Source organism: Apteryx mantelli, chromosome 1, assembly GCF_036417845.1.
Source record: "Apteryx mantelli isolate bAptMan1 chromosome 1, bAptMan1.hap1, whole genome shotgun sequence".
Classification (NCBI taxonomy): Eukaryota; Metazoa; Chordata; class Aves; order Apterygiformes; family Apterygidae; genus Apteryx; species Apteryx mantelli.
The window spans coordinates 118,740,086-118,754,293 of NC_089978.1; the positions used below are offsets into that span (position 1 = coordinate 118,740,086).

Below are 14,208 nucleotides of genomic sequence, written 5' to 3' on the forward strand. Positions count from 1 at the left end.
ACAAGCTTCAGCCTGGAAGAGAGAGGAGAGGTGCTACTTGGGAGGGAAGAGAATTGATGCATCAGGTATTTTTTGGAGGAGGGAGAGGGAGCGGCTGCCTAAAAGCATAATGAAAGCCCAAATCAGACAAAAACCAGCAGCAATATGAATCACAATTTCAACACAGTTTACTACAGCTTTCAGGTGTGTTGTATAAAACATGTTTTAGTGCAACATAGTACAAAGTTTCTGTTTTTTTAAAAAAATCCCAAACATTTTTCCACATCATGCATGGATAGGGTTTCTCTCTTTTGTCTTGGGTTTGGTACAGAAAGTTACAGCAGAGAGAGTGGTTTGAAAAGCTTTGTGTTAAAACTCGTTACAGGAAGTTTGCATTATAAAAACAAAGAGAAGTTTGATACAGGGCAACACACTGCCAGAGCAATGGAGAAATGTCACCGGCAAGGTATTCTGCGACCATTATGGTAGCTGCTTCCCAAGAAATCCTGGGCTTGGTGCAAGAACGCACCAGCTCCCACAGTGGGGCTGGGAAGGGACTGGGTTCAGCCACGGAGAGGCTGCCGCGAGAAAGTCCTCCACAGACAGCCCTGCTCCAGGGATGCACTGCCAGGGCAGGCTGGTGAGGAGGAGCCTGGTTCAGATGCAGCGCAGTGCTCTCCCAGGAACGAACAGCTCCTGATGAGCTTTTTTTTTTCCTCTCTCTCTTTAAAGCTGAAATGAATTGCAGTTCATTCCCTGAAGCAGTATGTACAGGAGATATTACATTTATGAAACAATACCCACTGGCTGCAGCTGCTGTTCTTTTTGCCTTGGTTCTTCATTTCCATTCACTTATCATTTCATTCCACTCTTTGCAGACTCCTTATCCAGGAAGTGAAGACAAGTGTGTAGGTGTGTGATATACATAGGAGTGTGATACTACACATACGCTGGGGCCAGTAAGCAATTACCTCTTGAGGAGGGAGACTTCACAGAGGGATGAGTGAAATTTTGCGTTCTCAGTGGAAGAAGAAATAAATGCCAGTCTTGTGGAGGAGTAGAAGTGACTTACTACGAATGTCTGATGGACTCACCTGCCACTGAGAACGGGACTGTCTGCGTGCGTGTGGGGATATGCAGGCTCCTCTTCCAGCCAGGAGAGAAGATGCATGGTTCAGATTTCCACCCAAGGCTTCACCACCTCTGAAACATCAAGGCATCAGGGTTTAACCTACTAGTGCTACAGAGCATCTGCTGAGGTCCTCTTCTCTTTGCAAAGAGCAGTCCTACCTCCCTGAAGGGGACGGAGGCTGTAGGTATGGCACCTCTCTCGCGAGGCAGGTGGGGTCTTGTGGCTTCGCCCATCTGCCCCTGTTGGCTTCAGCCATGCTGCAAAAAATAAATGGCCAGATTTGCCAGGAAGACATCAAGGAAGACAACAAAAGGCCATTTTTGGCAAACATTTTCTTCCGCCAGACATAATGCTTAGGGTGTATCGGGGAGGAGGCGGTTTCCTCCACAGAACACAGCAGGAGTACTTGGCATTACTGGGTACTAGAGCTTAGGTGCCCCATGCAGAGAGAGCCCTGGTTTGGTTCGCAAGAGCCATATCTTTCACAGAAAGAACAGCATTTTCTGTCACAGCAATTGTGTACAACAAAGAGCAGATGACTTTGCCAGGAGGGGGACTTTATGGCGAAACTGTTTCTTCTCCTAAAGCCCCAGAAATGGAAAACGGCACATGCATGCACACACAGGGGAAGATTTCTTTCAGCCCGAGGGGACACAGAAGCCTTCAGGGAGCAGAGGCGATGCTGACTCCTTTGCCAGTTCAAGCTTAGGTTGGGAGGCCGTGCAAGCCCCTGGGAAATTTCGTGACACATGATGGTTAATTGCACATCCCTGCTACGTGGTGTGACTGTGACCTGGCTCCTTCGCCAAACCATCCAGGGACAGTGAATGCCCACTAGTGGAGCTTTCCCTTTCCCCCTTTCTAGAGTCATTACTTTGGTCAAATTAAAGTTTTTATAGACTAGATCCAGCCAGCCATCCCCACATGACTGGGGCGCATAGGTAACCCGCCTCTTCAGAGGTGGCAGCACAGAGGCTGGGGAGGAGCGTCTCTCTGATAAGCCAGACCGTACCAGGAGCCTCTTTGCTACTAACAAAGTCAGGGCTTTCAGGTATCCCCCTTCAACCTCTACCTTCAGTTCCTGGAGGCAAACTAAACTGCTTTTATCTTTCTGCAGGCATGTTGAATATTCAGTCTGCCCAAGACCAGGGAACACTCCCAAATGGTGAATTTCTTCCTCCTGAGAGAACAGTAGGATGGAGGCAAGAAGATGCTGAGGCTATGGCCAGTCTTTGAGATATCCCAGCTAGCCTCAGGATATCATCCTGGCTTTGCCAGCTTTGGAAGAGGGAGCAGCTACCTCAGCGCACCTTGGGAAAAGATCTTGTTTGCTGTGGCACAGAGTCTGAGGAAGAAGAATGAAGTCTGTTTTGGAAAATATACATTTACTCCAAAGAGATTGCCCCAGGACCAAAAGTGCTCTGGGAACTCCTCACTGTGTGGAGGGAGGGAGAAGTCTACAGTTCTTTGGGTGACTGAAAATAAAAACAGGAAAAAAAATCATGGCCCAAAGGACAACAACTGATGGGAGCAAAATTAATCTGTGAGAAATATCTGCTATGTACAGCAAGTGCACAGACCCTCCGTCCATCCCTGTGACTGGTTGCGTTTCCACAGATGCTTGAAGAAGTCTCAGACTTTCCAGTCCCCATCGACTGGGTGCTCTGCAGAGCCCAGTCACCGCACTGGAGCACAGACACTGAAACAAATGAAACAAGAACAACAAAAAACACCCTGTTCCTTAGGGTTCCCAGTCTGTCTCTGCTTCTCTCTCTCTCTGTACATCCACCTGGGCGCCTCTGCCTTTTAGTCTATAGTTCCTGGGTGGATGCTGAGGACTGGTGGCTCTAGGCAAGTGGGAGAGTAGTTGAGGTGAGGCTCTTTGATCCACAGCAAGGGGACCCCATTCTTGCCCTCCGAGTTCTTGCTGGAGTTTCGACTCTTGAACCGCACCAGGAGGATGGTGATGATCAAGATGCCAAAGATGGGAAAGGGGTAGAAGAACACAAAGTAGAAGAGGGCGTCATTGGAGCAGATGACTGACTGAAGGGTAGAGCCTGAAAAGCAGAGACAAAGGACAGTCCCATTTTACAGCTTCTCTGCAATCCACAGCCCAGAAACTTTTTTCAGAAATGTAAAAATCAGATGTTCATTAATTCGTATCAACACAGAAAGTGGGACTCCGAGAAAAATACCAACATTTCAAGACATAGCAGCAAAATAAAGCTATTGCAGGGAATGCTTCAGCTTTATCCCCCCTAAAGTTTCATGAGTGCTACAACAGAGTCCTCTCCGGTATATATTTTCTGGTGTCTAATCAAGTGGGGAACCTCACACAGCAGCCTTTTCCTCAGTGGCGGCACACACAGGCAACATCTCAGGGTATCTTCCTTGAGTGCCCACAAAGCTCTCATGACCTTAGTTATCATTGAGGCCTCTAGCTCTTGCTGGATGTGTCTAAAATCATCCGATGGCTTCAAGAGTTATTGGGAGGAGACTCTTGCGTAATAGCACAGGGATCACACAAGATCTCACTTCCTTAGGACCACGGGGCTAGTTTAGCAGCTGACGTTCTTCAGCACCAAGACTCACAGCAGAGTGACTCTGTATGGACTGGACTGGATTAACAGTGCCCATGCACAAGGCTGCAGCGGTAGGAGCTCCCTTAAATACAGGGCTCACCCTTTGCTCTGCCCTGGAGGCAGGCTCTAGTAACCTGGCAATGCCCAAGGAGCAGGAGAGCATCTGGCAATCCATCAAGGTGCCATGATGCTGCAGTCTACCAGCACAAGGAAAAGGCAGAACTGGCTGTACGGGCACCAGCAGCCCGGCCTCACCCTGACCCTCTGTCCAGCTTGCTAACATGTAGGCCTGTGCTCATGTGCAGAGCTAAGCCAAATTCCAGAACGTTTCCCAAAGCGAAAGGTTAAACCCAAGCACGGTGCAATGCCTGCCTCCGCTGATTCTGGGCAAATCAGGCTCTAGGGCAGACAGCCCAAGCACAAAGTTAAGTGCAGTGCAGATGCTCTAAGCCTGAACAAGAGCTGGGCTAAGAGCTAGCAAGCTGACTGAAAAAACACCTGAGCCACAGATCTGCCCCAGTGCAGACCAGATCCAGGCTCTGCATCCCATTCACTCCTCGGCCTTTCTACCTTGGCTGCCAAAAAGGCAAGAAAGTTGGTGCTGATTGCCATAATTTAGCGTGGTGAACACCTGAAACCCAACCTGGAAAGGGAATGACTGGGCTGTCACCCAGCAGGGCTGCCTCTGAACACATGCTGAAGCGGTGGGCTCTATGGCTGCAGAGGGAAAGGGCAGGGAGAGATCATGAATGCCCACATGAACGGAAGACAAACGGGCCAGCCCCTCAGGAGGATGTCACCTCTTCTCACCTGCATCCTGCACATGAACAGCGACTGCACCAGACTCCTCCTCAGCCAGTCGATACCACACGCCGTTGGGGTCCGCCAGCCACTCTTCCACACGGCACGAGTAGTTGCCAGTGTCGGCGACGCCAGCCTGCAGCACCGTCAGCCGGAAGAGCACCGCTGAGAGTCTCTGGAAACGCAGCCGGCCCTCCCAGTGGCTGGCCTCCTGGCTGAACACGGCGTCCGGGCCCACGCTCAGCAGAGTCTCCCTCTCCTCCTCCTCTGAGTGACCACCTCCCTCTTTGGCCCGCAGGTTGTACCACGCCACTGCGAAGTGGGACTCCTGACTGGAGCGGGACAGGATGCTGCAGTCAAGTGGGAAGGACTCCTTCTCCTGCACCGTCAGGTTGGAGGTGGCTGTGTCCACCTGCAAGGTGGGGTCTGAGACAATAAAAGGGGAGAGGTGAACACAGAGCTGAATACTATGTTCAAAGTTGCCCTTCCTCAGCACAAACATACTGTCACATCTCCAACGCTGGGTGCAATCCAAGCAATATGCAAAGGCTTGACGCAGCCTGCCAAGTCCCACAAGTACCTCTGTGGTCAACGAGAGCCAGCATCCCCACCTTACCATGCTCCATCTGGCCCAGAGTCAAAACGGGAGCCAGCTGCTAGCACTGCTGCACATTATCACCCTGCCCACACAGACTTTCGCCACAGCCTCCCAGCAAGAAGCATGCATGCACTAATGGACTTGTATGTGAAAAGAGAAAGCTGTAATTCATCTAGATGCATTAAAATATCAGGAAATAAGAAAGTTCAGTCTGTGCACAGAGGAGCAACATACAACTCCCTAGCTATCAGAGCAAACAACATTTCATTTCCTGTTTATTTTTTATTCCTAACCTGTACAAGAGTGGTCTTCAAAATCAGTACATCTAAGTCAGAAGAGGGCAGAACTTTTTTCCAACAATTTGTGAAGTTCATTAAGTAACAGGTTCCTCCACAGAGATGCCCTCAGCACACAGGCAGCAAGGACACTAAATGTCTCTCTTTTTTTCTCTATTGCTTGCTGCAAGGCTAAAGAGATGTTTTTACCTAACTGAGATACAGTGGCTGGAAACTAAGATGAGTTGATTAAAGGCTGATTTCAAGAGCAATTAACATTTGATTTAGTCATATTGCCAGGGAACATGTACTCTGGAGATCACAATCAGCGCAGATCTAAGTTTTCATTTAAAGATTAGAAAGCTCTTTCTAATGCAGGAATTAAGCATGAAGGGCAAGCCAATAGCTCACCAAAGAAAGAGGCACTTTCTCCTCCAGCAATGGGAGCAACGTCCCCTCTGCTCTCATTCCCACACATCGCTGAGCGCTTTCAGCTCTTCCAGCCTCAGACCACGTCCGTCCTGCACACAGCAGGCACCGGGAACACTGTGACCATCGGCTCCTGGGGCCACGTCACACTCCTCTCTAGACCAGGCAGCCTTTTGAAGGCTGTAGGGAACACGTGAAGGACATAGGAAAGGCCAGGCTAGACTGGGAGTTGAGGGAGGTCTTCTGAGCAGGGATGAAGAGGGGCGGCTCCCACAGGCTCCCAAAGAAAGAGGGAGGGAGGGAGAGAGGGAGGAAGGGAGAGAGGGAGGAAGGGAGGGAAGAGGCAGGCTCTTCTCCAGATTCCCCTTCCCTGGGGCATGGGGAGCAGCTACAGAAGAAAGGGCTTTTCCCCTGGGGCTCTGTTGATCCTGAAGCCTCCTCTGAGGCTGGTGGACACAGAAAATCTCCTTAGCTGTACAGCTGGGGAAGCCAGTCCAGAGTGTTGTGAGGAGCGGGTTTTGGGGTCCCTTTCCAAAGAGCCATGGTAGAAACTGCAAGGAGGAGGATGCTGTGTTTTTCACTACAGCAGTTTTCCTATACTTTTTAAACGATCCCATACAGAAAACTTTCATTAAGGCCAGAGCTCTTAAGGCTGTAGGCAACATCAGTGTTTCCAGTTCTCATTCTCCTCAAGAGACTCCTGAACAGAAACAGGAATGAGGTAAGTCTTGAAATTTCTGGGACTTCTGAGGTAAAAAGAAGGAAAGGAAGGAAATGGCTTGTCAAAACAAACAAAAAGCCTTCCCCACCTCTGAGAGTTAAACAAAAAGAGGAGAACTGCAGTCTGAAGGTGTTGAGTGTTTTTTTTCCTTTGGTTATGATTATTGTAGTGAAAGATGAGTACAGAGATCCTCACTAATGAGATATGAGTCACAAACAATGCTATTTTTAAGTTTAGTAATTTTTCAGTTATTGGCTGCCATGAAAGAAAAACAAACACCACCACCACCACACTTTTTTTTTTTAAATCTTGAATTAGTGCACTCTCAACTCCCCTTCTTCTTCCCGCTCCACATCCTTCCACAACTAAAAATGAACCAAAGGAATTTCCCCTCACATTCATCCCCTGTCCATCAGGGCTGGCGATTTTCAGCCTGAAAAATTACACTTATAACTGTGCAGGCATGCAAGCTATTCAGTTACTGTCTGGAGATCCTGGGGTGCTTCTGCTCAAGCCACTTCAGCAAGAAAAGTTTCCCAAGGAAAGATCTTGTGGGTACGAGTTGTGCTGTCCCCTGAAAGAGCTTCTCCTTCACAGCACAAATCTTCCCTACAAGAATTATCACTAAAACCTTTCCAAAATCTTGAAATTTTGCCAGCTCCGCTGCAGAGTTACAAGGTTGACACCTTACTGACATAGGCAGGCATTAGGCACCAAAAATACTTGTAGTGTTTTTTTCTTAAATGCTGGAAGGTACCCAGTGAGTGTAAGTCATAACTTTTGTTTGAACTACAGCCTTTCTTCGAGATGGGCATTTAATCTTGAGTCACTTGCCTCAAAAACTGGAGAATCTGTATTTCCCAAGGTAAATTGCCCTTGGAGCTTGGCATCTGTGCTGTTAAAACAGACGAAACTGGAATTTTCTTCCTGGTTTTAATTTCTTTGGCACTTTTTCCCCTACTGGATCTTGTAAAGAATGAGAAGAAACTGAGGCTGTAGCAATCCCTGATCCTCATCTTGCTGTGCACAGGCAACGTCAAAACATGAGCATATTTCAGGTGTTGTTATGTAGCAGGAGTTGCATGAATTGCTATAATGGATGAGATGGTGGCCACAAACTTTGCCGGGAGGTTCAAGAAGCCCCTAAGTACCCATTTGTCTGTACTGAGACAGATTCTTCGCAAGTAATTTTCACTCCATCAAGAAGCCTGAGCCCTTGTCCCAACCAACAACGAAGCCCTGAATCTACACACCCTGTGTCTGCTCTTCACTCATGGAATGGGGAGCAGCATCTTGTGAAACTGCCTGGACAACCACAAGGTCTCAACCCCCTCTGGTAACTTCTTTCCACGCAAGGACCCTGCCCCTTGGGTACACACCTGGGAAGCACAGGCCTTTAGCCCCAAGATAGCTTTTTCTGTCTTGTTCTCAATCAAAAAGTGAAGAGAAACTGAAGCCTATTCTATTGAATCAAGAGTGACAACAGTGCTGTACAAAAAAGAAAATTCACAGACCCAATGGTGCTAAAATCCCATGTCCGACTAGAGGAAAGGGGCAATGAAGACACCCAGCTAAGTGTGAGCATGGCCTGCAGCTGCCATACTCCTGCCCTCTGTTTTGACCAGCCGTTGACCACAGGAAGGATGGTGAATCGTAAGGCTGATCAAAGAATGCAGAGAGTTTCTTAAAAGCCAGTGGCATGAGACCCATGGCTCCTCATTACCTGGCTGCTTCACGATGAGGGTGATGATGCCGGAGAGGTCCTCTGCCCGCTTGTACCAGCGGTCGCTGGGGTCCAGCAGCCACTCCTCCACACGGCAGTCATAGGCCCCACTGTCCCACACAGTAGCATTCTGGATGGTGAGGAGGTAGAGACCTGGGGACGGACTCTCCAGGTGCAGCCGGTTCCTCAGATTACCCAACGCTGCCACCTCCCCGTAGCGCAGGATGCTCTGCCGGCTCAGCCGGGCCACAGCCTCCTTCTCTGGGTGTCCCGGCCGCCAGATGTACCACTCCACGGAGAGCTGGGATGAGGGGCTGGTCCGGCTGCTGACCAGGCACTCCAGGGTCACCCACTGGTTCTCCAGGATGGTGACATTCTTGTGGGTCTGATTCACCTGCAGGCGGTTATCTAAGGAAAAAGGCAATTAAAAATACAATGTGACTGAGGGCTGCAAGTGTCCTTTGTCTCCCCACAAGCCCAAAATGGACTTATGGTTTTTAGGCTCTTCTGAAAATCTCAGACTAGTAACAAACAATTCTGCACAGGAAACTGGGAACGCCACAGTCTCCTAGTAGGATCTGGGGGGTCCTAAGTACATGGACACCTTGAGAAGGAAGGCCACACCTCAGTCTTTTCTCATTCTCCTTTTGGGGCTGGGCACTAGCCCAATCCTACCCAAATCAGCAAGCCCTCCTGCACTGGGAAAAGGGAGAAGAAAACAACACAGAGAATGGACAACTGATTATAGGGAATCACCACTGCAAAAGGGAAGTGGTACAAGGGTCAAGGGCAAAGTCACATGCAGTGCATCACTGTGCTGAGAATGTCCCTGGTTTTTGCTCCATAATTTCACTGATACACTGGGGGTGATTGCAATCAGCTCTTTTATGTGAAATGACGTGTCATACACTCCTAACTCCTTCATGATTTCTTTTACAGGGTACAGTTTGGACTTCCCTGGTATGGCCACTACAGTAAGAAATGGGCATAGTTCTTATCAGAGGGAGGTGGGTGATGCAAAGGAGGGGTAAATCACAGCTTCCCCTTCCCTGGCTATCCCAGGCCCATCCTGGGAATTTGCATATGGAAATGAAGAGCTAGGACTGGAAAGGAGCAATATGCTTAAGCCTGTTGTGCTTGCTGTGTGACCAGGCACAGCTACACCCAAGGTACTGGCTGGGGACCACATTCAATATCCTTGCAGGACATGAGGTCCATACAGCTTATGGCTAGCCAGCCAAATCCAGAGAAGCTGAATTAAGCATCTTACTCCAGCCTTGCTATCCAGGTACATCCCTTCTACCTGATGGATTTTATTCTCCAGAAATGGGGAACCAAGAGCAAGCTGGAACAAGACAGGCTTCCTTGTGAAGCAGTGATGCTCTACCAAAGAACCTCACACTGGGTCCAGGCAGCTCTCAAAGATAGTGCCTGCCTGCCTATCTCTTTACATGAAATAAGGCTCTATCCTCAGCTTATTAGGGACATCTTTAGTTCTTTCATCAACCCATCTTTACTGATGATGTCCTTTGCCATGGAAACCACCACCAGAACACATTTCTTCTTTCCTGGCAGCCAGCTCCCCACTTCATTAAACTCATTACTCACATCTCATATGCACAGCGCAAAGGGAAAAGAGACACTGTTCCCCATGCCTGCCAGGATACAGACACAGAGTAAAACTAAACTGCGTGCAAAAAATAAAAATGCTTTTCCAGGCAAGCACACACCAGTTCTCTTTCATTAGGTTGCTAGTCAACACTCTTGCTACATGATGCTTTTGAGGATTAAAAAAAAAAAAAAAAAAAAAAAGTGTCTAAATACACTAGCCCTCCAGATAGTGGTGAACCAACAACCATTATGGGGGGGATACTCAAACACACATCAACTCGGCCTAAATGGAGAAGGGAGAAAGGTCACACTGAAGGGGGAAAATGGCCCAGAAGCAAACAGCGAGAGAGCGCAGGGGTGCTAGCATGAGGACGCGACACGGGTGTCTCTGTTTGGAGATGAGGCTGTAGTGGAAGGAAAAACAGAGGATCCCCGTTGCCCCAGAAAAACTCAGTGAGCTCCACAAGGCACGTATGAGACAGCAGGTGCCAAGAGGACCTGGGGTTTGCCCCTGGAGCATCCCACCAGCGAGAGGCATACTACCTGGCTGCTTGACAGTGACCTCCGTTCGCCCTGACACCTCCTCTGCCAGCTTGTACCAGGCATGGTTGGGGCTAAGCAGCCACTCCTCCACATGGCAGTAGTAGCTGCCACTGTCGCGGACCTCTGCCCGCTGGACCGTCAGGCTGAAGAGCCCCCCGGACGCTGACCGCTCAAACTGCAGCCGGCCCCGCAGCCCCTCTTCTTCTGCGTAGGTGCCATACTCAAAGGCTGAGCTGTGGGTGGTCTTCAGGATGAGCTTGCCATCAGCATCGGAGGGCTTGTGGACGTACCACAGCACAGCGAAGTGCGAATCAGGGCTGGTCTGAGATTTCACTGAGCAGTTGAGGGGGATGGGCCTGTTCTCCACCAGAGTGATGCTCCGCTTTGACTTGCTCACTTGCAGCTTGGTCACTGGTGGAGGGGACAGAGAAGGATGAGAAGAGGTGGGTCATTAACACACAGAAATAAACTCACCTGTTTTAGGGAGGAACACAGGGGGTCCTCCCCCACCTGCAGTCATGGGTGCCTAGCCTGGATCCCACTTACACCAGGCCTTTGGGACACGGGTGTTCAGATGTTCTACCAAATCTTCTCTCCTCTTTTTTCTACTCCTGGATCTTCCCATCAGTTCCCTCAGCAAGAGACCTACCTTTTCTTCTTTAATAGGGTCTTTCTTAACTCACCATGGTTTAAGCGACCACATCAAATCTAGCAAGAAGGTTACACCCAAACTCAGTTTTCCAGTCTTTTCAGATGCAACAACCCTCTAGGTACAAGTGTGTTTTTTTCATGGAGAAACCACACCATGTGCAGCTTAGACCAATGAGCTTTTGACCAACTCCACAGAAACCCATTTCCAGAAAAAGTGACTTAAATAAGACTCTACCACTGTCATACCCCAAACCATCTCAGCGACTTGTAACCTCTGAACATGCAACAGTTAGGAGACCAAATAGGAGCACAACTAAAGAAAATAATCACTCTGGAAAGGAACAGCAGGGAACATGCTCTGCTCTGCATTTTGCACCCAGTTCCAGACATCAGGAGCTCTATCTCTGGGTCTGCCACAGACTGACTACATGACCTTGGACAAGTCACAGGCACATCATCTCTCTCGGCTTCCCAGTGTCACTGTCAATCTCACACTGATAGTTAAGTGGTCACACAGTGTAGAGGATGGCATGGTGTCATTAGCTCTTGTCCACGCAGGGAGACAGAGTAAACTAGATTCAAATTTCTCTTTCCCTGTAGGAACTGGAAATAAAGCCTTTCCCAGCCTGTGTTCAGGCTGTGTCTATTGCAGTGAGCCTTGATCCAAGGCATTCACATTTGCAAATGTAGGATACGAAGCGCCCTCGTGTGACATTTATACTTGGTATGTCCTGGAGTCTTGTGAACTAAAGATCTGAAGAGCAGAGTTGGTTCTGACTAGACACATCTATTTGTCTGAGCAACATCTTCCTTCCTTCAAGCCTCTTACCACAACAGGGACCAGCACCTCATCTTGAACATGAGAATGCAGGAAACCCCAATCTGACAGCTAGAAGGGATGAGGCCAAGGTTTGAGCATTAAGGACATTACTGGATCTGAGTATATGCACAAAAACAGGTAAGACCACAAGCACTTCAGGTTTCCAGGAAACAGGAGCAATATGTGACGGTGTCTGACAGGCAGCATCTCTCTCCTCACCCCCTGCAAGTCAGGACTAGGCAGCTCCTGGCACACCTGCAATGGAAAGCACCACTATTCAGGAGTCACTGACCAAGGGCAGTCCTGACAGATGGTGGATTTTCAATGGTCGAGAGAAAGAACACATGTGCCACAGTCCCGCTCCAATTCAATGCATCCTACCTAATAGAGGGTATGTTTTACTGCCAGGTGAAGGGATTTTGTTGACAATTTATAAATCTTTTAATGAAACCTACTAAGTGCTCCTGGCAGGAGTAGCACGACAGAAGCGTGGGGCTGAAGGCACCCAAGGTTGCAGCCTGCCAGGGAGCTGGGCAGATCTGCATCCCAAGAATCCAGCCCGCACATCCTGTGCTTGCAAGGAAGCATTGTTGTCTCTTCTCTCTCATCGAGGCAAGGGCTCCTCGCTTTTCATTATGTTTTACTTCCAGCTTTCTCTGGACTCTAGGGTCTCAAATGCCTGTCGGCGCAAGTGATGAGTGGAGGGGCTGAGGGAGAGAACGGGTGCATACAAACAACATCAAATGGAGAGGAGAAACTCCCCTGACAGTGACACTTTCTGCTCTAATACAGCATCCGAGATAGGCATCCTGGTAACACATTAAAAGTTCCCCTGGAGCCTGGATTGCCTGTGGCTTTAATCAGTATGCTAATACAGACTAGATGGTGGTGTTATGGGTATGGCATGCAGACAGAGGGAGGGAGGGAAGGAGGAGAAATAGCCCCTTGTTCTTCCTCTCTGGGGACTTCAACTTAATGGAGAGATTTAGCAACACATTCTTGTATTTCTGCTGTGCCCCCACCCCCACGACACACTCCTTCCCCTTTGTTTCATTTGAGGACAGCAGCCTCAGCCACCACACTCACACTCATCCCACCTTTGTGGGTCACTGTTGGTTAAGAAAGGTTATTTCAAGCATTAATCAATCTTCTGAGTCCCTGGGAGATGAACCAATAAAGGGAAAGGTGATTCCCAGCAGTTCCCTTTCTCCCCCAGTCCCCTTTCCAAACAGTTTATTTTTAATTGGTACTGGATTATTTTCTGCAACCGTTACTAAGGAAACCTCTGTTACTATAGCAACTGTGTATGTTAAGTCAGTAGCCTATATCTATTAAAATGCAGTATATGCACACGCTGCGTGTGTGGCAGGGTTGCTCCGTATCAATACGCACACACACACACTCAGGGCATGCAGAGACTGGAGCTGCCGAGAGATTCAAGAGCCCCTCCCCACGTTCTTCCCACACTACTGTATCTCCAGAAGATGGAAATGAGGAGGACGGGGATATTTTTAAGCACTGTGTTCTGGGCAACAGACCTGCATCTCGTATGTGATGGATTTACTTCACTGAAGCACTGAGGGTATGTTCCCAGACCGTAAGCACAGCGACTATCAGTGTGTATGAACACCACGACACCCCTCATGTTACAGGGCACTCAGACAACCTATGTGCAGTTCTCCTGCTTCCATTCAACACTTAGGAAGATGCCTTTTTTCGGGGGTGGGTAAGGGTGATGGGGGAGAAATCTTCCTTACTCTGGCAAAAATGAGATCTTAAATTCCATACAGGCACCCTCCAAAATCTTTCTTGGTAGCTACTGCAGACAGCATTCAGGATTTTGTACTACCACAGCATCCCAGTATCTGCAGAGCCCCCCAGATCCTGAAGAGATGATCACTTCTACTACTGCTACCAGGCAGAGCTGCAGGCCTTGATAGGGAACTACAGGTCTTCCCTTTGTTAGGCTGCATGAACTTGCATGGATTTGTAACAAGTGCGCCAAGTTTTGTCTAGATTAGCAGTATCGGTTATACATAATGACACTCCTGCCAATGGACTTCTCATCTAATATGACTTACTTCCCTAACTGAGACATGCCACAGAAGGTGCAAGTGTGGGATTTGCTTCCCTCCCATGAATTTGGACAGGACATTCTCAGTCCTTTCCAATCTGTGAACACCAAATGCTTTCCCATGCAGGTGCTCACTCCTGTACAGTAACTGGGCACCTACCAACGCCAGCCTGGCTTTTCTTAGTCACCTTTTGCAGATCCTTTAGGAATAATCCAGGGGTTTTGTAGACCACAAGTTAAAAACTGCTGACTTGGAAACACTATAGGCA

At 48.8% G+C, this 14,208-nt stretch overlaps 1 protein-coding gene across 2 annotated transcripts in view; it reads right to left on the reverse strand.

Annotated features, from left to right (window-relative positions):
• Positions 1–145: 145 nt before the first annotated feature.
• IGSF3 (immunoglobulin superfamily member 3) overlaps positions 146–14,208 on the reverse strand; it is a 109,775-nt gene continuing 95,712 nt past the window's right edge. For both annotated transcript variants that reach the window (XM_067300053.1, XM_067300048.1), the window contains 4 exons: positions 10,395–10,805; positions 8,241–8,648; positions 4,504–4,920; positions 146–3,168 (listed from right to left, as the gene is read on the reverse strand). In XM_067300053.1, the coding sequence (XP_067156154.1) occupies positions 2,918–3,168; positions 4,504–4,920; positions 8,241–8,648; positions 10,395–10,805 (1,487 nt within the window). In that variant the 3' untranslated portion in view covers positions 146–2,917. The remainder of the gene's footprint in view (positions 3,169–4,503; positions 4,921–8,240; positions 8,649–10,394; positions 10,806–14,208) is intronic.